Source organism: Salvelinus namaycush, chromosome 24 (assembly GCF_016432855.1).
Source record: "Salvelinus namaycush isolate Seneca chromosome 24, SaNama_1.0, whole genome shotgun sequence".
Classification (NCBI taxonomy): Eukaryota; Metazoa; Chordata; class Actinopteri; order Salmoniformes; family Salmonidae; genus Salvelinus; species Salvelinus namaycush.
The window spans coordinates 14,647,368-14,672,161 of record NC_052330.1 but is presented as its reverse complement, the minus strand read 5'-3'; the positions used below and the strand labels follow the sequence as shown (position 1 = coordinate 14,672,161).

Here is a 24,794-nt window from a genome sequence, read left to right as displayed (position 1 = left end):
TATTTTATTTTATTTTATTTACCGTTATTTTACCAGGTAAGTTGACTGAGAACACGTTCTCATTTGCAGCAACGACCTGGGGAATAGTTACAGGGGAGAGGAGGGGGATGAATGAGCCAATTGTAAACTGGGGATTATTAGGTGACCATGATGGTTTGAGGGCCAGATTGGGAATTTAGCCAGGACACCGGGGTTAACACCCCTACTCTTACGATAAGTGCCATGGGATCTTTAATGACCTCAGAGAGTCAGGACACCCGTTTAACGTCCCATCCGAAAGACGGCACCCTACACAGGGCAGTGTCCCCAATCACTGCCCTGGGGCATTGGGATATTTTTTAGACCAGAGGAAAGAGTGCCTCCTACTGGCCCTCCAACACCACTTCCAGCAGCATCTGGTCTCCCATCCAGGGACTGACCAGGACCAACCCTGCTTAGCTTCAGAAGCAAGCCAGTAGTGGTATGCAGGGTGGTATGCTGCTGGCTGTGTCTGTGAGCCAGAGCCCCCTACCGCTGTGACAGACCTCCCTCTCACTTCGCCATGGTCTAAAGGCCTCTGGAGGGAGCTCCCATGGACTTCCCCCTCTCTAATGGCCCAGGAAGTGAGGTCATAGCCAGGGGAGGCTGTGTGTGATGTGGGCCTCCCAGGGTTCTGGGCAGGGAAAGGGAAAGTAAAGAGAAAGGGGGTACCTAGTCAGTTGTACAACGGAATGCATTCAACTGAAATGTGTCTTCCGCATTTAACCCAACCCGAAACTAAACATTCAAACCAGATTTCCTCCATTCCATTCCACATTGGTTTGTCATGTGTTTATCTGGCACCACTAGGCTCAAGCCAAGGCTGGCAAGCCCAGCCAAACCCACTATATTTGTCATTGTGTGGTGGGCCTTGTCCCCACTGTTGTGTACTTAACTGTCACTCATGTGTGATCTTCATCTCTCTCTCTACTGAGCTGATCTGTTGGCCAATAAGGTTTGCACTATGGAGTTATCAGAATTCACACAATGGTCTGTTTATGAGTAACGTTGTGTAATGAATACAGATTTAAATTCAGTTCAATTTTGGGGTATTTCTAACATAGTTTGTACATGAAATAACACACTTTCACCTTGAGCCTTGAATTAATGAAAGCTTTTCAGCTCAGATTTTCCCACATCTCCCTGGGTAGATTGAATAATACCTATTTTGTTCTGGCCTGTCTGTTTTCAGAACTGTTATCTGGACAGACTGAAGGAAATCAGGAACACTCTGGGAATATCAACCTTCTTCAAGACCCACGAGGTAAACAAAACGATTTCATCTACAGTTGTAACATTTACTGAAATGAATGCCACTCAACTGGTACAGGAGGCTACAATCTGGGCAGTGGAAATACATGAACAATGGCATCTATACAAACACCAACTAATCACAGGACATTGTTATTCCAAACAGGAAGCGTAGTCAGGCTCAGGCACGTGAACAGATAGGGCTCAACCAATGCCAGAGTACATGCCCTTTTGCCCTCCACTGAAAAGTGCCCTTGAAGCTCGGTGTATTTTTTACATTTTATGTATTACTTTTTAATTACATTTTAAATGTAACGAATTTCACATCAAACTAGCTAATTTCATAAGCTCTTGAATCTCAGATAATGTCCCCAATAGCTCACTCATCTGACTTGCATGCAGTGGCCACTGGCATAGGGCGGGGAGACTTGAATACTGGTAGGAGGCTACTTTTGAGTTGGATCTGTCCTATGTGTCTCTCACTGTTAGTGACAAAGAATGGGGCATTTCCACTGCTTCTTAGCAGATTTCAGCTGCAGAACAAACTGAAATTAAGTAAAAACAAGTTTGTTTCAATAGCATAGCTAACTATTACATCATCATTCACTCTGATCAGATGATATTTATTTAACTAGGCAAGTCAGTTAAGAACACATTCTTATTTACAATGATGGCCTACCTCGACCAAACCCTAACGATGCTGGGCCAATTGTGCACCGCCCTATGGGACTCCCAATCACGGCCGGCTGTGATACAGCCTGGAATCAAACCAGGGTCTGTAGTGACGCCTCTAGCACTGAGATGCTGTGCCAAATAGGTAGACACTCTTCCCGATGTCAATCATCTAGGCCTAGGCGTCACTGGCATTAGCTTGCTTACAATGTGGGATGATGGCTGTTGTTGCAGATAGGCCTATAAATTGCCCCCCCCCCCCCCCCCCCCCCCCCCCAAAGGGGCACCTTCCCCCCCAAAGTTCTTGGTGCTGTGGCGTTTCAGAGGAAATCTTGAGACACAGGCCCTAGAACAAACCTCCCAGGAATAACCTATGTTCTGCTGCTTAGCTGGAGTCAGATACAGGCTGTGTATGTTAACCCCTCAGATATACCTACTGTATGTGACACCAGTGGGTCTTTATAGTGACATTTGATATAAACTCAGGAATAGCTGGTCAATAAGATTATTTGGACTCACATTTGACATCAATCATCTGTCCAGACATACTGTAGTAAGACCATAGAGATCGCAACGCTGTATCTGTGCCATTATGTTAGTCAATTTTCTTCCTCTTTTGATGTTTGAAAAAAGTGTAAAGCTAATATTGTTGACTTACTGCCAGCTGCAGTGCTGGAGTCTTGAATCAAATCTTGTGTTTCATTTGTTGTGACCACTAGATGGCCGTCATAGCTTAAAGCTGTTAAACTAGGCAAACCAATTTGAAGAAGAAGATAAGGCTCTGATCATTGGCTGATAGCTCCTAACCCATAGAAATCCCCACCCAGTTGACTACTTTAAAATGGAGGAAGCCCTCAATGGCTAAAACGGGTTATTTCCAAGTAATGAGCTCTGTACATCTCTATGAGTAAGACACACCTGTAAAATTAATCATCTGGATTGCACTGGTATGTACAGTACAATGTTTTTTCCCTGTCAATGCCTTAATGAGTATTTAACTACAGAAAGCATAGGATCATTAGATCAAATAAGTATCTGAACCTCCAAGTCGTAAGGTGAAGTTTAACAGTAAAAAAATGTGTACAGTGTAAATACAGTGAAGGATGTTGATTTAATGGGCAGTTATTTACTCAATGCCGATAACAACATTTACAGGATTATATATGGCGATATAGACCATACAAAATGCTCCCTCTCTATTCTTAGATGGCTACCATACACACATTTCAACTATATTTAAAAAATTATGTCTTAGCCTATTCTAAACAGGGGGAAAAGTGTTCTTTTAACTAAATGTTTTCATCCTATTGGTATGGGTCCGCTGCTAGTTTGTGTATTTGGTGCTGACAGAGATCTCAGTGTTTTGAGGGCTAAGATGGATCCCTCTCTCCTTCTCTTCTTCCCCAGGTGATTGGCAGCTCACTGCTGTTTGTCCACGACAAGCGGGAGCAGGCCAAGGTGTGGATGATAGACTTTGGGAAGACCACCCCTCTGCCTGAGGGACAGGTCCTGAGTCACAGAGCCACCTGGGAGGAAGGCAACCGTGAGGACGGCTACCTCTATGGCCTGGACCACCTTATAGACATTCTCACCCAAATGGTGGTGACCCCAGAGCCAGACTCACTCTGAGAGGACCGTCCTGTCAACCCCTCCCCACCTCGACCCTACCCCCCTGGCAGGACTACCACCTCGCACTACAGTGTCCCCAAAAAGCTACCCCTCTCTCCGTCCCTCCCTTATTCCCCCTCTCCCTGGCCCCAGAAAAAAACTGTAACCACACAAGTGAAATGTGATCACTGTTTTGTGTAAACTTGTAGATTCTGTACATACTGCTGTACAGTGTGTTTCTGTTCTGGTGAGACCATGGGTTAGGTTAGGTTCTTTCTCTGCAGCTAGTCCCGTGACAAGCCTTCTTGAGATTTTAGTTGGTTTTGTTTAATGAGAGTTCTTTTAAAAATTATTTTAGTGTTAGCTAACATTGTAGAGCACTTCTTGCTTTCATAGAGGATTACATTTCTTATGAGTTACAACTTCTATGGTGCTTGGCCTTGTGGTGAAAGAGAGACAATTGAAATAGTTATATTCAGCACCTCCTGTGTTTTTAAACTAACATACAATTTAACATTGACAGAAAATGTCAAGGGTCAATATTACCCTTTTTAGCTGTTAGGATTGCCATATTCCATTTCCTTTATATGATTGTATTTGTGACCCCCTTTCCAGAATTCTCCAATGTTTATTATTAGTTTGTTTCTCATTATGTTACAAAAGCTATTGTAATAGTGCACTTGAGACTGTGTGCCGTGATGTGCCTGTCTATATTCATTTCAGTGCCTTCAGAGTGAAAGTAGAGAAGGTTGCATGAGTAGATTGCCCTCCGATATGCACGAAGAACCTATTTTATTAAGGCTAATGTTGACATTCCTGGAATCAACCATCGAGGAGTGACTATCAGTTCAGAGGTAAATGTACATGAAGCAGAGGGAGTGGGCGACTGCCTGGTCTCTAACAGGAAGTGGCCCTTAACCAAGTGAGAATGAGTTTGCATTCTAAATATTCCAAGTTCTTCAGCCATTCAGAACACTTAAAAATACCAGGTTTTATTCTCTTATTGTCATGGTTTCCTTAGTCAGAGGTGGCATCACCTGTGATACTCTGTCATTAATGTATATGGCCTAGCATTGTACACCCATAATAATCACTGCTCTTGAATGAAACCATCCCATCCTGTTTGCCAAGGAACCTGTTCTTGAGGGGAGTTTGTTATTGTGCACAAGGCAGCTTGTGATTGCTGTTTGCATGGCTATTTGCTATTCAAATCTACCATTCCTGCCTCTTGCCCAAACATCCTGAGGTGGCAAACAAACTAATGGGATTTCTGTCTATTGTCTACCAGGTTTATAAACAGGGAGACACTTTCATCATTGTCTGATTGGATTAAATTAGCATTAAGTCATGTTTTGGTGACAATCGGATCACACATGCATGACATTGACCATAAAAAGAGTGACTGACATTGTATGGTAGTTTTTATGGCAGTTAATACCGTTTTTTATATGTTGTTTAGTTTACTTTAATAGTTTAATAGTAATATCCCTTTAATAACCATATCACATACAATATTCTCAGTTATGAGAGTGAAGTGAGGGTGTCCTTGTTTTGTAATGACTGCTCTCTCACCTTTATCTGAGGAACTGAGAGGGGTGTGATGTGGTGTGTTAGAATGGCAAACATAATGTCCTAAGGAAACAGAGCTCACTTCTTCAAGGCCTTCAATTGTTTAAGGCAGATGATTCTAGTAGGACAAAATAGACACATAGTTTTGACCAATACTATAGGTGTCAAACTTGTCTTGTCTTTGAGTGCCATTGAACTACTTTACCGATGTAGCAGGGATAACAATCAACTTGACACTTAAAAAAGCAATTCGGTTGGTAAATTGAGAGTGAAACTATAGGTCTACTGCATTGGACCAGAAAGCACAGACATAAAGAGTAGAGTGCCCTCTGCTGTTACTGAATTGTATTACATTGAGCAGCATAAAACAAATTACATGGGTGTATTTTACAGAAACACTTTTTGACTTTGATTTAAAAATGTTACCTTTATTCTCTTACTTCAATATTTCTGGAGTACCTTCTTTCAAATCCCTACTCTGTCATTGTGCTTGTAGTTTTTGTGAAGTCTCTTAGAATGATGTACTCATGACCATATTTATTTCTTTGTGACACTTGCACAAGAACACTAAATGTAGCTAGCTGCATGTGATTTGATTTTTTACAATCCTGTCATTTTGTTGAAAGTCAGTCATGATATAATAATTTAGTAGGTCACTGTAACATAGGCCCGACTCACTGCTTCTTACAATATGTAAATAATACTGTATGTTTTAGAGATGAACAAGAAGTCTGTGTTCTGTGCACTCTACCAGGTGTTCTTTGTGCCTATGATCTGTGAGACCTAGTTTTGGGCTATGCTGGCCACGGAGTGGTTGGTTGACGTGGAGATTGTCATGGCAATGTCATCTGTCATCCCGGTCCAGGTTGACATGATTGTGTCCTTCGTCTCCTAGCCTTGTGCTGTAACTGATATATACACACACTGTGCCTTTAGGTCCTCTGGTCATTGTGCTGTCATCACCCATGGATCTTCTTATGTAAATCATGCCATCATGTCAATACTGCAAGCAAAACTACCCACTGGGCACACACTGGTTGAATCAACTTTGTTTCCACGTCATTTCAATGAAATTACGTTGAACCAACGTGGAATAGACGTTGAATTGACGTCTGCCCAGTGGGTATGCTTGGCTGTACAATTTTACCGTAGTAAATTTGAACAATGGTTTAAATGCTACCACGTGTTTGTGCCTTTTATTTCAATGTACAACATGCTCTCTGTCACGGTTACGACACATGTAAATTTAGGTATTCCACATGGACTTCTTGTCATGCACTTTTCACACAACCGGTTCTTAATGAATCTTTACACCATGTCATGTGTGGGACAAATCTCCCTAGCCCCGTTTATACCTGATTCTAACTTGAGTCCTTTGTCTGGATCTTGTCCACATTCTGATTGTGCGCACATTTTTAGACAGGTGTGGACAATCAAAAATCACATTGTGATCTGATTATGATCAGATCATCCTGCCCGCCTTCGGAGGTAGTCAGACATGCATTGTGTCTGGATATCTTACAAGTGTAGACAGATCTGGACAGAAAAAACATTTAAATCATTTTGACAGGTGGCACCGTTGAATGATTACATCAATATGTGTCTTACATTAAATAAATAATATTTTGAAAGAATAGCTGTGAAATAATTTGCTTAAAGGAAGGGACCAGGAAATCTAGTCACAATGCAAACACAGTGGATGGATAACAGGCGCATTTTTAACTATATGTAGACACATTTCTGGACATATGGGCACAATCAGAATGTAGAAAAGATCAGGACAAAGGACCTATGTTAGCATCAGGTATAAACGGGGCTCCTGTCTCTTCATCTCCCTGTTCTGCCTGACCAATTTTCATCTCATAAGAGCCTGTTCAGACATTAGGCCACAAGCACAGGAAGATGTAGCCTAGATAAGGTATATGTAAGGATGTACATGGCAGCATGCTTTCAGATCCCCCTCAGAAAGGAGAAGTGCGTAATCCCACCCCTAGGCTCTTAACTGCATGGTGTTTTTTCTAAGAATATATATTTTCTATGGCGTGTTAAATACGCAAACAAGATTATGCTCACAATATAAACATGACGACTGACAGGCACAGAGTCACCAGCACCCCAGCAACAGTACATTTTTTAAATGTAACATTTATTTAACTAGGCAAGTCAGTTAAGAACAAATTATTATTTACAATGACAGCTTACCGGGGAACAGTGGGTTAACTGCCTTGTTCAGGGGCAGAACAACAGATTTTGACCTTGTCAGCTCAGGGATTCAATCCAGCAACCTTTCAGTTACTGGCCCAACACTCTAACCACTAAGCTACCTATTAAGCATAAAATAACTTAGAAGAACCACAACCCTAGATGAGGCAGTCATTTCCAACATGGCATTGTGGCAGATGAAGTGTTGTTAGTATGTACTTCTATAGCTACAGTTTGGCCACCAGCGTAGATCGTATAATGTCAACACTCCCAAGCACTGGGAGTATAAATAGAGATGATTCTAATGCTATGATATACAACACATTCATTTTTTGAATTTTACTAGGCAAGTCAGTTAAGAACAAATTCTTATTTACAATGACAGCCTACCCCAGCCAAACCCTAATACCACTGAGCCAATTGAGTGCTGCCCTATGGGAATCCCAATCACAGCCAGTTGTGATTGGGATACCCAGTGCCCCCAGCACTGAGATGTTGTGCCTTAGACCGCTGCGCCACTCAGGAGCCCATTATTCTGAAGAACATCTCCAACACATTCAACCCAAAGTAGCTTACACCACAAAATACACCATTGATCAATTACTGTATAACAAACTGTTGATTTCCTCTGAAATAGTTACATCACCGAAATAGCACCAGATCGATCAAAATCATGATTTGCTCATGATTGTAGATCAGGCTCTTTTGTTTTTTAGATGCACCTGTTGCCACCTTGTGGCCAAACTACACATGAACAAGCAGATGTTACAGGTAGATGGAAGGCCAGGGGGCATGAGAAACATTACATTTCCACAAACACAACTCTGAGAGTGCGTCAGAGTTACAGGTCAATACAAGCACTATATATATATATATATATATATATATATAGAGAAAATACACAAAATAGTACAAATAAAGAAAAACCATGGAATGAGTAGGTGTGTCCAAACCATTCCATGGTTTTTCTTTATTTGTACTATTTTCTACATTGTAGAATAATAGTGAAGACATCAAAACTATGAAATAACACATACGGAATCATGTAGTAACCAAAAAAGTGTTAAACAAATCTAAATGTATTTTATATTTGAGATTCTTCAAAGTAGCCACCCTTTCTTTGCCTTGATGACATGATGCCAGATGTGTTATTTCATAATTTTAATGTCCACTATTATTCTACAATGTAGAAAATAGTAAAAATAAAGAAAAACCCTTAAATGAGTAGGTGTGTCCAAATTTTTGACTGGTACCGTATATATGTGTTTGTGTGTGTATAACAACAGAGCTAAAACATAAAAACTAGAAAATAAGTGAGTGTGAGAGGAGGTGGTGTGGCTGTGTGAGAATGATGATGATCTTATTGAGTTACTTGGGTATTTATTCCCCAAAGCAGGAGGAGAGGACTTCCTTATTTAGTAACGCTTGGCCTGAGTCAGGCTGCTGGCAGGGAGCCTAAGAAATGTTGCTGGTCTGGAGACAGGGAGGCTTGGAGAGGGGCCATGCATAAAACCCACCCACACATGTTTACATACTATTTGTATATCTACAGCTGTACAACATTTTGGATACTTTTTTACATTTTGGATTATTGTGTGCTTGTTGACATTTAAAGCATTGATTGAAAGGAACTAGTAACATAAGCATTTCGCTGCACACGCCATAACACCTGCTAAACTGTGTAGGCAACCAATACAATTTCATTTGACACCCTCCTCTTCTTTCTCCTCTCTTCTCTCCTCCGTTTCTTCCCCTTCCCATATTCCCACCTGCACTAGGCGCAACATACTGTAGCCAATGGCTGACGTGTGTAACAGGGTAACCCTTTCTGCCTGTCATCTTGTGAAGTGTCGCTATAACATGGCACAGGGCTCATCGTCAGCGACAACAACAGATGACAGACAGTGACAAGGCAAATCTCAGTCATGGGGCAGGATGGCATGTCAGCTGTCATCAACTGAACTGGGTGTAATATGTTTAGAACATTTAAAAACTGTACTTTCTATGAATGTTACAAAACTACGAGTAAAGAAAAGGCAATCTTTGAAGTTAGTTTGCTCATACATTTTGCTGGGAAGTACAGTTCTGTGAATACACACATCATTCAACAGAAGTTGGTCATGAATGAACACAATCTGTCTAGAGAACTGGCAAGGCTATGTTGTGACGTGTTGTAATGGCTCTCTCCCAGACCTGTGTTTTATTACTGTGGTTTTATAACAGCTCCGGTTGTGGAGGAAGAGATATGACCCCCTCAGATTGACTGATGACAGGCTTTATGTGGCCCTGGTGATACATGTTTCACTGGGCTGCCTACAGGAATCAGAAGATGTTACTGTAAGAGCTCGTGTGTGTGCGTGTGTGCGTGCGTGTGTGTGTGTGTGTGTGTGGGGGGGGGGGGGGGGGGGGGGGGGGGGGGGGGGGGTTGGGGGCTTGTATTACTATCCTTGTGGGTATCGGAAATCCCCAAAAGTCCCCACAAGGATAGTAAAACAAGGAAAATCCTCCCCCGTGGGGACGTTTCCCAGGTCCCCACGAAGTCAAAGGCTATTTTAGGCTTATGGGTTAGGGTGTGTGTGCATGTGTGTGTATGTGGGTGTGTGTGAGGCAGGGGGTGAGGCAGGCAGGGGACATGAGCGAGAGCAGAGATCAGGTTATGGGAATTTCCCTAGATGGTTATGAATCACTGTGATATGCCCAATTTCCACCTGGGATAGGACTATCACTTGTCTGTATGAATCACCCGTCCCCTACTGTAAACGACAGTAAAATCAATCAATCTCCTGATCAATCAAACAGAGAAATCGATGAGGTCAATTTGGAGAGGTTTGGGTTGCATTTTAACGAAATCCATTAATGCCATTCAATGGTCCTAGCTGACTGCATTAGTGTGAGGGACATCACGTCTATGGTAGAAAACACCCAAGATGCATGCTGCTGTCAGAACATATTGGGTTCCCGGCTTCCGACAGTAGGCCAAACAATGATGTACAACATACAGGTAAGTGACAAAATAAAGGAAACACTTGAGTAAATGAGGGTTCTGGCGGGTCTGTTATGGTGTGGAGTGCTTTTTCTTGACATGGTTTAGGTCCACTCAACCACTTAGAGGGCAAGGTAAACACCAATTAATACACAAACATTCTGAGTGATCACCTTCAACCTAGGGTTGGGAGTGTTTTCTTCCAGGATGACATTGCCCCCATCCACAGGGCGAGAGTGGTCACTAAATGGTTTGATGAGCATGAAAACGATGTAAACCATGTGCCATGGCCGACTCAGTCACCAGATCTTAACCCAATTGAACACTTATGGGAGTTTCTGAAGTGACGCCTGAGCAGCCAGGTCACCTGTGATACGAGTCAGTAGTGTAATCCATCCATGACTGAGGACATTGAAAGATGACATGGAAACCAGCCATTAGGGGCAACAGTGAGTGTTGTTACCTTCAAGTAGGTTTTGGTTTTGCTTAAGTGTTGTGGATGTGGATGGTGGATATGTGTAAGTATTTGCCTCTGGTGCCAAAAGGTTGGATGTTCAAATCCAGCAATAGTAAATTGTTTTTGAGATTTTGGTTTTAAACCTTAACCCTTACCTTAACCATCCGGAGTTAATGCCTAACCTTAACTCTAACCTTAAAAATGCAGAGTTAATGCCTAAACTTAACCTTAAACACTTAGAAATGTGATGTTTGAGAAACATGGATGAACGTCTAATTCTAACGTGAGACTGTGAAAGCTAGTTGGCCTGAGACAGCGTTTTCCACCACTATCAACAAAACACCAAATGATGACATTTCCCATAGAAGAAAGGTGTCGCATCCCTCCAATAGACTTCCAGACACATGTAGAATATATGCCAAGGCTCAGTGTAGCCCTTCTGGCTCGTGGTGGCCAAATGGCGCTATTAAGACACAATGTTGTTTCATTTATTTTGGCAGCGGCCTGCACATCACCAAGTATTACCTTTACTTTACATTTGTACACTCCATACAGATTCTGGGCCAGCTGTACGCATGTGTTGTTTACTCAGTGATACCACTGAGAAACAGAGCAGCTGCTGGTAGAGAATACGTCTTGCACATTCCCAGAGCCAACAGCATCGTGGGAAACAGAGAGTGGAATGCTGGAGACCCACTTGACAGAAACACAGAGGAATGAGGAAATGTACGTCACACCTGGAAGAAGCCTCAGACTGAGAAGCAGAGCTGTGTCCTCACCATATCCGTAGTGTTGATGAAGCATTGTTTCCCATTACATCACATTCTCTGATGCAGAAAATGAACATAAGATAGGTGCTGTGAAAAGGAATGATATTAGACATCTATGTCAACCAGGGATGTTGAACAAAACTCCTTTGCTATTAGTGGTATTGTAAATACAAATGAGTCTCTCCAGGCCAAGGTCCCATGTTACTGTAGGTGCACACTACAAGTATGAGATGGTGAAGATGCATGAACCGAGAAATGACTACCGAGACCTTGCATAGTTAGGGTATCAGTGACACCATTGTTGATGTGAGCAGTCTCCTATTGTCTTTTAATGAAGTTTAGAGCGCTCCCTACTGGCCTGTAATGTCATGGTTGAAACAATAACCCAATGCTTTTCTCGCACCAAGGCTTTGGGATCAAATCCCGACTGTCTCTGTGTATCACCGTATTGAAAAACCAAAGACAGAGAATTTGAGTATGTTTATATTTGTTGGTATCTCCAGCACTGTTATAAAATGATTTAATATCCACTACCCTAACCTCAGATAGCTTAAAAATGCAGAATAGCACTTTACTGTCTCCCAATCAGCAATGGAATGCTGTGTATTGTCTGTTGCTGCCTGAAAAGATCTAGCATGAAAGCCCGTTCTACCAGGAGAGAATTACTTATTTGGAGAAAAGCGATCCATCAGCCTGCCATCAGAGGGAGGGAATTCTACCAAGACACATTTAAAGGACAACTACTGTAACAATAGCCTTTTTACTGTTGACTCAAAAGAGATGATGTCTGTCTGCTGTTATGGAACAGAGATAGAGAGGACATCCAAGGACAACCATTATCCTGCATGCTTCATCCATATCATACTGAAATGTGTTTTACAGTCTGGTTGCATGTTGAATAATAACATCCGAGACACAAAATACATTTTTCTTTATGTAAATTCCTTATTATACCTTAGACAATAGATCTTAGGACAACTGTGAGGCAACGTCTGCCCACCCATGACAAGTCATACGGTTTCCTAATACCTTTGAGCCCTGTCCTGACGACTAGAGCACACAGTCAGCTTTGTCTCTCTATCATCTCTCACGCTCAGCACAATCGCTGACCCCTCCCTGGCCATCGCTATCCTCCCCTCTCTCAAAGCCTCTGTGTCCCTCAATGGCACCTTTTGTTCAAGTGATGTTGCCATTGCAAGTGGAGAAGTACCAGAAACATCTCAACAATAGATCTGCATATGAGGAAAAAATTGCCGGTTCAATGGGAACGGCCTAGCAACAGCTGACCGATCAGGACAAGAGAGAGCCTTTTAAACCTTGAACACATTCAGTACAAACACAGAGTTGTTCATTACATACTTTGTTTATTGAGGGTGACACTTATTTTTGCTGTTCTGTACACCAACGTGATTTTACAGCTTTTTGGGGCAAATTGGATAACAGTTAAGTGGTCTTTACATTTCACAAATGCATTGAATATCTCTCTTTGTGAAAGTAATGGCAGTCTCCAATGAGGATGTCATGCTCTTCACAATCCAATCTTTAAACACAATCAAAGTTTATGCTATAATCTACGGTATATGTCTATTTTTCTATTATTTCTAGCTTTAAAATACCACTATTTAAATGGTTCATACAGCACCACTGGTCACTGTAGTCGTGTCTCCTCCTGCTATAACTTGTACCAATTACATTCACTTCAGCTCCACGTGCACACAAAGACACTTGCTTAAAATGGACAGTATCTATGGCAACTGGCCCAGAATGATTTACTGAACAAAACATTGATGTTTCACAAAAACAACAACCAATAAATAGTAATACAAAGTCACAAAAGGCTATTAATGTCTGTGTGTGATGTGAGTAGTTTAAATATGATAGACATATCTGAAGAATGATACACAAGGTATCCATGCAGAATATTACTGTATATAAAACAAGATAATCTCCACTTGCCATAAGTCTTAATAACATCACACACTATACAATCCTGGAGGGCTTAACAGACACTGATACCATCTTCAGACTATTGAAGTCTACTAATCAAGTGAGTGGTTAAACAGCTGATAATATACACAAAAGGAATAAACTGCACATTTAACCTTTTGATAAAAGCCACTGAACACTGAATCTTGCCCCAGACAGGATAGATAGTCCTTAGCACACGGTACAGTACTGTACATACAGTTGGCACATATTTATATTCTATTGTGTTATATTCTTCTCTATTTTCACAGGATGCTTCGAGGTGTGTAGAAAACGTCTCTCCATCGATATTGACGTGCTCCTTATTCTACCAATGAGCTGTGAAGTGGAGCAGCAGCAGTTGGAGCAGTAGGCGATACGGTACAGTAGGTAGAGTAGGGTTAAGCCTGTGAATATCATCCTGCCTTGGCTCCCCGCCCAGCGGTGAGGCCTCCTCGCAGCTCTTTCTCTGCCCCAGTTGGCCGGAGGGATGCTAGGAGACAACCATACATCCAGGCTTAACGTTGAGCTGGGCTCAAACCTGCTGGGGAACCCCCTGATCCCTATAGCCTGGAGGACAGACAGGACACAGTGAGGTTACAGGTCGTTAAGTAGACTGGTGAACACACCACCTGAACGCATTGAGTGCAACGGTGCAGGTGAGCCCTGAATAGCCTCAGCAAACTGAGTAAAGCCATGCAGCAAGCTGGAAAATGCTTAATAGTGAAACCTTAATATATAAGAGAACGAAATTTGAATCTATACTGAAAAATCTTCTCGAAAAATCTTCCCAGACATGCTGCTGAGAGTATAGCGTCCTCTCTGATCTGTGATGCTGCTAGTTGCAAAGCATGCTGTGACGGAGTCAGGGACAGTGCTGAGGACATTCAGGGCACTCCCAGCTATTTCTCCATTCCGGCCCTGTCAATGACGCCCGTTATAACAAGCATGATGGAGGACAACAAAGCCGAACAGTGTGAGAGACAGCCGGAAGGGAGGTGGTGGGAGGAACAGGAACATTGGCAGAGATGGAGTCGATGGAACAGTGAAAAAGCAATGGTGGCAGCGAGTGAGAGGAGGCAGCAACATGTTGGTGGAAACACAAAAACTGTGTAGTACGACACATACAGTACGTACCATCAGAAACTTTCATCCGTTTAGGAGGACAAGCAAAGAAAAAAAACAGAGAAATTAGTATTGAAAGTATGACAAGCTACAGGTGTACTGCAGTGGCACTTCATGTTCTAGGAAATGTTCTGATAAAGACTATTATAGTAAGAAACACTGAGAAAACACCCTCTTTGATATGGAAAGAAGAAGAGACAGAAGATAGGACCCAGAGCTCAGTGGTTAGATTCAATAACAGGCTTGATAATAACAGCATGAAAATGCTCAACAGTGTTCTGGGAGCAGCCTTTTCCTCCCACACACAGAGCAATTAATACCACACTGTTATCTTGACAAAGACCTCTTCTCTAGGCAAACAATAGTAATTGTCATGATTCCAATGAATCCATCCCCTTATGTGGCTTGGAGGGCGAGAACTATAATAATGTAATCCAAGCGTATCTAAGAAATATCAGTGGGATGCATGGGGAGAACTATGTAGCTAATGTAGCTTCATTTTAATAAAATACTGCCTCAAGTGATAACATAAAGCAGACACAATAGAGCACAAGGGGAAGAACGGGGTTTATTTGTTTATTTGGATCCCCACTAGCTTTTGCAGAGGCAGAAGCTATTATTCCTGGGGTCCACAAAAAACACAGAGCATGACAAGTAACAAAACACTGATACACTGATAGGCAAGGACAGTCACACAAATGTAAAATACACAACTGATCTTGACAAACCATTTCTGTATGGACCTCGCTTTGTGCACGGGGGCATTGTCATGCTGAAACAGGAAAGGGCCTTCCCCAATGTCAAAAGTCTAAATGATGTGGGTAAGGCGGAGTCAGGCGCAGGACACAGAGATGAGTAATAATCGTAACTTTACTCAACAAACAATCTTCCATCAAGGAGAACAAATATCCAGAGCACATAAACGAGACAACTTGACAACAACAATCACACACAAAACCAAAGGGGAAACCAGAGGGTTAAATAAGGAACAATGATCATGGAATGGAAACCAGGTGTGTACAATGAAGACAAAACAAATAAAAAAATGAAACATGGATCGGTGGTGACTAGAAAGCCGGTGACGTCGACCGCCCAAACGCCGCCCGAACAAGGAGAGGGACCAACTTCGGCGGAAGTCGTGACACCCAAACTGTTGCCACAATGTTGGCAGCACAGAATTATTTTTTATTTTTTACCTTTCTTTAACTAGGCAAGTCAGTTTATCTTGTTAGCTCGGGGATTCGACCTTGCAATTGCAATTGTCTAGAATGTCATTGTATACTGTAGTGTTAAGATTTCCCTTCACTTGAACTAAGGGGCCTAGCCCGAACCATGAAAAACAGCCCCAGACCATTATTCCTCCTCCACCAAACTTTACAGCTGCCACTATACATTTGGGCAGGTAGCATTCTCCTGGTATCCGCCAAACCCAGATTCGTCCGTCGTACTGCCAGATGGTGAAGCGTGATTCATCACTCCAGAAAACGGGTTTCCACTGCTCCAGAGTCCAATGGCAGTGAGCTTTACACCACTCCAGACAACGCTTGGCATTGCACATGGGGATCTTAGGCTTGTGTGCGGCTGCTCGGTCATGGAAACCCATTTCATGAAGCTCCCAATGAACAGTTCTTGTGCTGACGTTGCTTCCAGAGGCAGTTTGGAACTCGGTAATGACTGTTGCAACCAAGGAGAGACAATTTTTACGCGCTTCAGCACTTGGCGGTCCGGTTCTGTGAGTTTATGTGGCCTACCACTTCGCGGCTGAGCCATTGTTGCTCTTAGACGTTTTCACTTCACAACAACAGCACTTAAAGTTGTCCAGGGCATCTCTAGCAGGGCATAAATTTGACGAACTGACTTGTTGGAAAGGTGGCATCCTATGACGGTGCCACATTGAAAGTCACTGAGGTCTTCAGTACAGGCCATTCTACTGACGATGTTTGTCTATGGCGATTGCATGGCTGTGTGCTCGAATTTATACACCTGTCAGCAACGGGTTCGGCTGAAATAGCTAAATTTATTCATTTGAAGGGGTGTCCATATACATTTTGGCCATGTAGTGTACAACAATATAAAAACAATACATGTACAACAACAAAAAATGATGTTTGTGTTTGTGTGTCCCCTCAAAGTCCCCGCTGTTCTATGAGATGTTGCTTAATATTTTTTTAAAGGTCATTTTGCTAGTTGCTTGAGTAATTGGACATGAAAGGAATTCCATGCGATCATTGTTCTGTATAATACTGTGTGTTGCCGTGAATTCGTTTGGACTTGGGGACTGTGAAGAGACCCCTGGTGGCAGGTCTTGTGGGGTATGGGTGAATGTTATTTGATTATGCAGGCAATCTGGAATTTCATAACATTAATACTTATCATAAAAACTAGATGAGAAGCAGTTCATCGCACGTCAACTCTCAACCAGGAAAGACTGGCATGCACATTGTTGATGTTAGTTCTGTATGTGCAGTTAAGGGCAAGGCGTGCTGCTCTGTTTTGAGCCAGCTGCAGCCTTGCTAGGTCTTCCTTTGCTGCTCTTGACCATATAATAGGACAGTAATCAAGATGGGTGCAGACCAGAGCCTGAACAACTCGTACAGCTAACTTTTGTGTCAAAAATACAGGACATATTTGTATAACAGACATACCCATCCACATCTTCACAACAACTTTGTCAAAATGAATTGACCATGATAATTGACATCCAATGTTATACCTAGGAGTTTAACTTTGTCAACTTCCTCAATGGTCACACCCTTTACACACAACTCCAGTTGAGGTTTAGGTCTTAGAGAATGTTTTGAACCATATACAATGTGTTTAGTTTTAGATGTATTTAAGACCAGTTTATATTAATCACCCATTTTGATACTGACTGTAACTCCTTGTTTAAAATTTCAGTGAGCTCACTGGCTTTGGGTGCTGACATGCAGAGAGTGGAATAATCCACATACATAGTCATTTTAGCTTTGTGTGTCACGACTTCCGCCGAAGTCGGTTCCTCTCCTTGTTCAGGCGGCGTTCGGCGTCACCGGTCTTCTAGCCATCGCCGATCCACCTTTCATTTTCCATTTGTTTTGTCTTGTTTCCCACACACCTGGTTTACATTTCCCTCATTACTTGTCATGTATTTAACCCTCTGTTCCCCCCATGTCTGTGTGTGGAATTGTTTATTGTTTCGTGTATGCGCACGTTAGACTGGTTGCGCTGGGTTATGTTACCCGTATTGTGTTTAGTGTTCTTTGTGCCGTGTGTTTTGTTCGCATAAATAAAAGGCTCCGTTTGCTACCCAAATTCTGCTCTCCTGCGCCTGACTCGCTTACAGCCAGTTACGCATACCTAACATTGTGTAAGACCAGTGGCAACTCATTTGTAAAAATAGAGAAGAGTAACGGCCCAAGGCAACTGCCATGAGGTACATCGCACTGTACATATCTGATGTAAAAGAAGCTTCCAATGAAGAACACTGTCTGGGTTCTATTGGATAAATAACTCTCCAACCATGTGATGGCAGGTGATGTAAAGCTATAGCATGCACGTTTTTTCAATAACAACTTATGATCAATAACATCAAAGGCTGTACTGAAATCTAATAATACAACTCCAATTATCCTCTTATTATCCATTTATTGTAACCAATCATCAGTCATCTGAGTCAGTGCAGTACAAGTGGAGTGCCCTTCTCTATAAGCATGCTGAAAGTCAGTAGTTAACTTCTTCTCTGAAAAATAGCATTGTATTTGGTCAAACACATTTCTCTCCATCAACTTACTAAGAGCAGGCAGCAAACTGATTGGGCAGCTGTTAGAGCCAGCAAAGGGGGCTTTACTATTTTTAGGTAGTGGAATTACTTTAGCTTCCTTCCAAACCTGTGGATATACGCACTCCTTTGGTTAAAGATATAGCAAATAGAGGTGGCAATACAGTCTGCTACAGTTCCATTCTCAATAGTTTCCCATCAAAGTCGTCTATACCTTGTGGCTTATCATTATTGATGGATAACAATAGTTTTTCCACTTCTCCCACACTAACTGGTCCAAATTCAAAACAGCAATCCCTTTCTTTCATTATTATAACTTTTTGGCTCTCGAGTGGCGCAGCGGTCTAAGGCACTGCATCTCAATGCTAGAGGCATCACTACAGACCCTGGCCGTGATTGGGAGTCCCATAGGGTGCCGTACAATTGGCACAGCGTCGTCCGGGTTAGGTTTTGGCCAGGGTAGGCCGTCATTGTAAATAAGAATTTATTCTTAACTGGCTTGCCGAGTTAAATAACAAAACATTTACAAAAATATGTTGGTTCACTGTTCAATGTTGTAATTTCACTTCTGTTCAATTCATCATCAATCCAGAGGGCTCTTCTTTTGTATAATTTCTCTGAACCATACAATTGTTCAATACATCATCAATCCAGAGGGCTCTAACAGTTCTCACAGTTCATTTCTTAACAGGTGGATGCTTGTCAACAATTGAAATGAATAATTTTACAAATACCTCCAGTGCTGCATCTGGATTCACTTCCTCACACACAGACCAACATACATTTTTTACATTTTCAACAAAAGAGTCCTGAGAAAACATGTTGTATGATCTCTTATAAATTACTTTACTTTTCAACCTTTGGCACTTTGGCTTTCCTTGTTATTGCCTCAATGTTATGGTCACTACAGCCAATGGGAACTGATATTGCTCTATAGCAAAGTTCTGCAGCAATAGTGAAGAGTTGTATTTGTATTTATTATGGATCACCATTAGCAGCTACTCTTCCTGGGGTCCAGCAAAATTAAGGCAGTTTATACAATTTTAAAAACATGACAATACATTCACAACACACTATCCATGTGTATGTGTGTGTATAGTGCGTATGTTGTTGTGTGTGTATGCATGTGTCTGTGCCTATGTTTGTGTTGCTTCATAGTCCCCTCTGTTCCATAAGGTGTTTTTTTTATCAGTTTTTTAAATCTAATTTTACTGCAAGCATTAGTTACTTGATGTGTGATAGAGTTCCATGTAGTCATGGGTCTATGTAGTACTGTGCACCTCCCATAGTCTGTTCTGGACTTGGGGACTGTGAAGAGACCTGTTGTGGCATGTCATGTGGGGTATGTATGGGTGTCCAAGCTGTGTGCCAGTAGTTTAGACAGACAGTTCGGTGCATTCAACATGTCAACACCTCTTATAAATACAAGTAGTGATGAAGTCAATCTCTCCTTCACTTTTAGCCAGGAGAGATTGACATTAATATTATTGTTAGCTCTCTGTGTACATGTGTACATCCAAGGGCCAGCCGTGTTGCCCTGTTCTGAGCCAATTGCAATTTTCCTTTTTTGTGGCACCTGACCACACGACTGAACAGTAGTCAAGGTGCAACAAAACTAGGGCCTGTAGGGCCTGCCTTGTTGATAGTGTTGTTAAGAAGGCAGAGCAGCGCTTTATTATGGACATACTTCTCCCAATCTTAGCTACTGTTGTATCAATATGTTTTGACCATGACAGTTTACAATCCAGGGTTACTCCAAGCAGTTTAGTCACGTCAACTTGCTAAATTTCCACATTATTCATTACAAGATTGAATTGAGGTTTAGGGTTTAGGGTTTAGTGAATGATTTGTCCCAAATACAATGCTTTAAGTTTTAGAAATATGTAGGACTAACTTATTTCTTGCCACCCACTCTGAAATTAACTGCAACTCTTTCTTAGGTGTTGCAGTCATTTCAGTCGTTGTAGTAGATGACGTTTATAGTGTTGAGTCATCCGCATAAATAGACACACTGGCTTTACTCAAAGTCAGTGGCATGTCTTAGTAAAGATTGAAAAAAGCAAGGGGCCTAAACAGCTACCCTGGGGAATTCCTGATTCTACCTGGAATATGTTTGAGAGGCTTCCATTAAAGAACACCCTCTGTGTAACTCTTTATCTACATTATAACAGGGGGTGTAAAGCCAAAACACATACGTTTTTCCAGCAGCAGACTATGATCAATAATGTCAAAAGCTGCACTGAAGTCTAACAAGACAGCCCCCACAATAATTTTATCATCAATTTCTCTCAGCCAATCATCAGTCATTTGTGTAAGTGCTGTGCTTGTTGAGTGTCCTTCCCTATAAGCGTGCTGAAAGTCTGTTGTCAATTTGTTTACCGTGAAATAGCATTGTATCTGGTCAAACACCATTTTTCCCAGAAGTTTACTAAGGTTGGTAACAAGCTGATTGGTCGGCTATTTGAGCCAGGGTCTTTACTGTTCTTGAATAGCGGAATGACTTCAGCTTCCCTTCAGGCCTGAGGGCACACACTTTCTAGTCGGCTTAAATTGAAGATGTGGCAAATAGGAGAGGCAATATCGTCTGCTATTATCCTCAGTAATTTTCCCTCCAGATTGTCAGACCCCAGTGGCTTGTCATTGTTGATAGACAACAACACTTTTTTCACCTATTCCACACAGACTTTATGGAATTCAATAGTACAACTATTGTCTTTCAAAGTTTTGTCCAATATACTTGGATGTGTAGTATCAGCTTTGTTGCTGGCATGTCATCCCTAAGTTTGCATATCTTGCCAATGAAAAAGGCATTAAAGTAGTTGGCAATATCAGTGGGCTTTGTGATGAATGAGCCATCTGATTCAATGAATGATGGAGCTGAGGTGGCTTTTTATCTACAACATTTCATTTAAGTGCCCCAAAGCTTTTTACTATAATTTTTATATAATTTATTTTTGTTTCATAGTATAGTATATTTTTCTATTTATTTAGTTCAGTCATATGATTTCTTAATTTGCAGTCCATTTGCCAATTCAGCCAGACTTATTTGTCATACCTTTTGCCCCATCCCTCTCAACCATACAATTTTTAAATTCCTCATCAATCCAAGGGGATTTAACAGTTTTTACAGTCATTTTCTTAATGGGTGCGTGCTTATTAGTAACTGGAATAAGCAATTTCATAAATGTGTCAATTGCAGCATCTGGTTGCTCCTCATTACACACCACAGACCAGCAAAAATGATTTACATCATCAACACATGAATCACTACAAAACTTATTGTATGACCTCTTATACACTATATTAGGCCCAGCCTTTGGAACTTTGGTTTTCCTAGATATGGCTATTATATTGTGATCACTACATCCTATAGATTTGGATACTGCTTTAAAGCAAATTTATGCAGCATTTGTAAAGATGTGATCAATACATGTTGATGATTTAATTCCTGTGCTGTTTGTAACTACCCTGGTAGGTTGACTGACAACCTGAACATTATCAAGCATTTTACACATATTATCCAGATACTGACTGTTAGCACTTGGTGGTCTATAGCAGCTTCCAACAAGAATGGGCTTTATGTGAGGCAGGTGAACCTGTAGCCATATTACTTCAACAGCACTTAACATTAGATCGTCTCTAAGCTTTACAGGAATGTGTTTTTGAATATAGACCGCAACACCGCCCCCGTTGCCATTTTTGTCTTTTCGGTAGAGGTTATAACCATGTATGCAGTACACTGTATCATCAAAGGTATTATCTAAGTGAGTTTCAGAGATAGAACATTAATTGTATCTGTTACAAGCAAGTTATTGACTTCATGGACCTTCTCAGGCTGCATATGTTAATATGAGCTATTTTTGAGCACTTTTCTGGGTTGCTTGATTGTTTTTAATGCTTTACTGGGAAGCTTATCAGAAGTAGACTTGCTCATGTTATTTATATTGGAGCTGATAGTGCAGGGTGAGCTGCACAAAGTGGTCTTCCTACTAGGGCACACTGCCTAAGTGCTAACATTGTAACTCTGGTTCATAGGCTCATGTTTAATGCATACAATAGCTGTAGGATAAACAGAGGTATTCGGTGCAATTAGGGGCACATAAAATAATAATCATAATGCAGCATTATGACGACTTATTGTCACAATGGTAGGGATTAACTGAGATGGTCTTGGATCCATGAAAAGTCACAGTTTCAACGCAGCCTTGAAATGCTTGGACAGAGTCCAGGAGCCACGATGATTTGGATGGACTCTGTCATTCCTGTGGAGTATCTTCTGTTTCCAGAAGGTGTCAAAGTTATCTATAAAAGTGACTCCAGCAGAGCTACAATAATCTTTTAGCCAGATGTGTAATGCCAGCAGTCTGCTGAATCTTTCATACCCGCAACCCAACGATGGAACTGGACCTGAAATGATTGGCCGTTTTTTGGAGTCTTTTAATAGTAAAATTAGTTTTTTTTAAATCCGTTTTCAAATGTTCTGAGTTAGCCCTCCTGATGTTGTTTGACCCCACATGGACTACGACAGTGTCAGCTCCTGGCATCTGTTGTAGAACAGTCGGAAGCAGCCTTGTGATGTCCTGTAGTCGTGCTCCTGGGTAGTACAGGGTTTTTGCCTTTTGAACCGAGATGTTTCTCACCATAAAGCTGCCTATGATGACAGCTGGTGATGTTGAATGGGTCAGTCTCTCAGGCAGCCTCACGGTCTGATGAGGGTGGGAGCTCAGAGGATCTGAACCCAAGGTAGAAGCCACCGGAGAGGGAGACAGAACCGAGGACGAAGACGCAGGTACCTCCAGATCCGATCTTGAATGGGAATCCCACAAGGAAGAAAGCGCCGGAACCTCTGGATCCAGGGCGGCAAAGCTGTTTCTGCTCTGTGTCAGATCAGGGCTGAACATCTCCAAGGAGACCCCCGATGACAGAGGATGCCTTCTTCGACTTCCACAGCGAGTGACGTACCTCCATGGCTGGTTGGTTGGGTCGAGAACAGCTCCGTTCTCCAGGGAAGGTGATGACCCCTTCGGGGATGGAACCCTGCTGAGCACCGGCCAGTCGGCTGTGGAGAGCCGACATGGCGGCAAAACTTCCACCAGAGCGGCATCCGGCTACTGGTGTGGAAGAAAAAGAAAAGGAGGCGTGCGTGGGCTCCCTGGTAGTTTGTGTAGGTTTGCTACTTGCTTGCTAAGAGCAATGTAGCAAGCAGTTGCTACATTGAAAGTCAGCGCAGTCCACATTGTCCCGGAACAAAGCAAAATAAACACAGCTATTGCAGCGTTGGAAATGTTCAATAGCGACCTCCATTTGAGACCGCCAAGCTATGCTAGCTGGAATTTCGTGTCTCTCCCACTATGCGGAATCTGGCAGGATCTCGGGACAGACATCAGCGCTCACAGCAACTAAGCCCAACAGAGCTGCAGGATCCAAAATTAAATAAAAGTATATAAAAACAGTCAGCTTTTAAACCAAGGTCTCTAGTTCAGATTTCGGAGTTCAACAGCGTTCAACAATTTACAAATGCGACCTGGCCAAGATAAAGCAAAGCAGTGCGACAAAAACAACAACACAGAGTTACACATGGGATAAACAAAAGTACAGTCAATAACACAATAGAAAAATCTATATACAGTGGAGTAAGGAGGTAAAGTAAGGAGGTAAGGTAATAAATAGGCCATAGTAGTGAAGTAATTACAATTTAGCAAATTAACACTGGAGTGATAGATGTGGAGATGATGATGTGCAAGTAGAAATACTGGTGTGCAAAAGAGCAAAAAAAGTTAATAAAAACAATATGGGGATGAGGTAGGTAGTTGGATGGGCTATTTACAGATGGGCTTTGTACAGCTGCAGCGATCGGTAAGCTGCTCAGATAGCTGATGCTTAAAGTTAGTGAGAGAGATATAAGTCTCCAACCTCAGCGATTTTTGTAATTCATTCCAGTCATTGGCAGCAGAGAACTGGAAGGAAAGGCGACCAAACGAGGTGATCACTTTGGGGATGACCAGTGAGATATACCTGCTGGAGCGCGTGCTACGGGTGGGTGTTGCTATGGTGACCAGTGAGCTGAGATAAGGAGGAGCTTTACCTAGCAAAGACTTATAGATGACCTGGAGCCAGTGGGTTTGGCGACAAATATGTAGCGAGGGCCAGCCGACGAGAGCATGCAGGTCGCAGTGGTGGGTGGTATGTAGGGCTTTGGTGACAAAACGGATGGCACTGTGATAGACTGCATGCAATTTGCTGAGTAGCGTGTTGGAGGCTATATTGAAAATGACATCGCCGAAGTCGAGGATGGGTAGGATAGTCAGTTTTACGAGGGTATGTTTGGCAGCATGAGTAAAAGAGGCTTTGTTGCGAAATAGGAAGCCGTCTCTAGATTTAATTTTGGATTGGAGATGCTTGATATGAGTCTGGAAG

General features: G+C 42.1%; 2 protein-coding genes across 2 annotated transcripts in view; one reads left to right on the top strand and one right to left on the bottom strand.

The window, feature by feature from the left end:
* Positions 1-6,297, top strand: part of LOC120019750 (inositol-trisphosphate 3-kinase B-like) — a 40,045-nt gene extending 33,748 nt beyond the window's left edge. Inside the window, exons 7-8 of the mRNA XM_038963178.1 lie at positions 1,211-1,282; positions 3,349-6,297. Coding sequence (XP_038819106.1) covers positions 1,211-1,282; positions 3,349-3,570 — 294 coding nt within the window. The 3' untranslated portion in view covers positions 3,571-6,297. The remainder of the gene's footprint in view (positions 1-1,210; positions 1,283-3,348) is intronic.
* A 6,577-nt stretch (positions 6,298-12,874) lies between these two features.
* The window catches only part of LOC120019749 (protein stum homolog), a 38,701-nt gene continuing 26,781 nt past the window's right edge, over positions 12,875-24,794 (bottom strand). Inside the window, exons 3-4 of the mRNA XM_038963177.1 lie at positions 14,633-14,641; positions 12,875-14,065 (exon numbers count right to left, since the gene is read on the bottom strand). Coding sequence (XP_038819105.1) covers positions 14,031-14,065; positions 14,633-14,641 — 44 coding nt within the window. The 3' untranslated portion in view covers positions 12,875-14,030. The remainder of the gene's footprint in view (positions 14,066-14,632; positions 14,642-24,794) is intronic.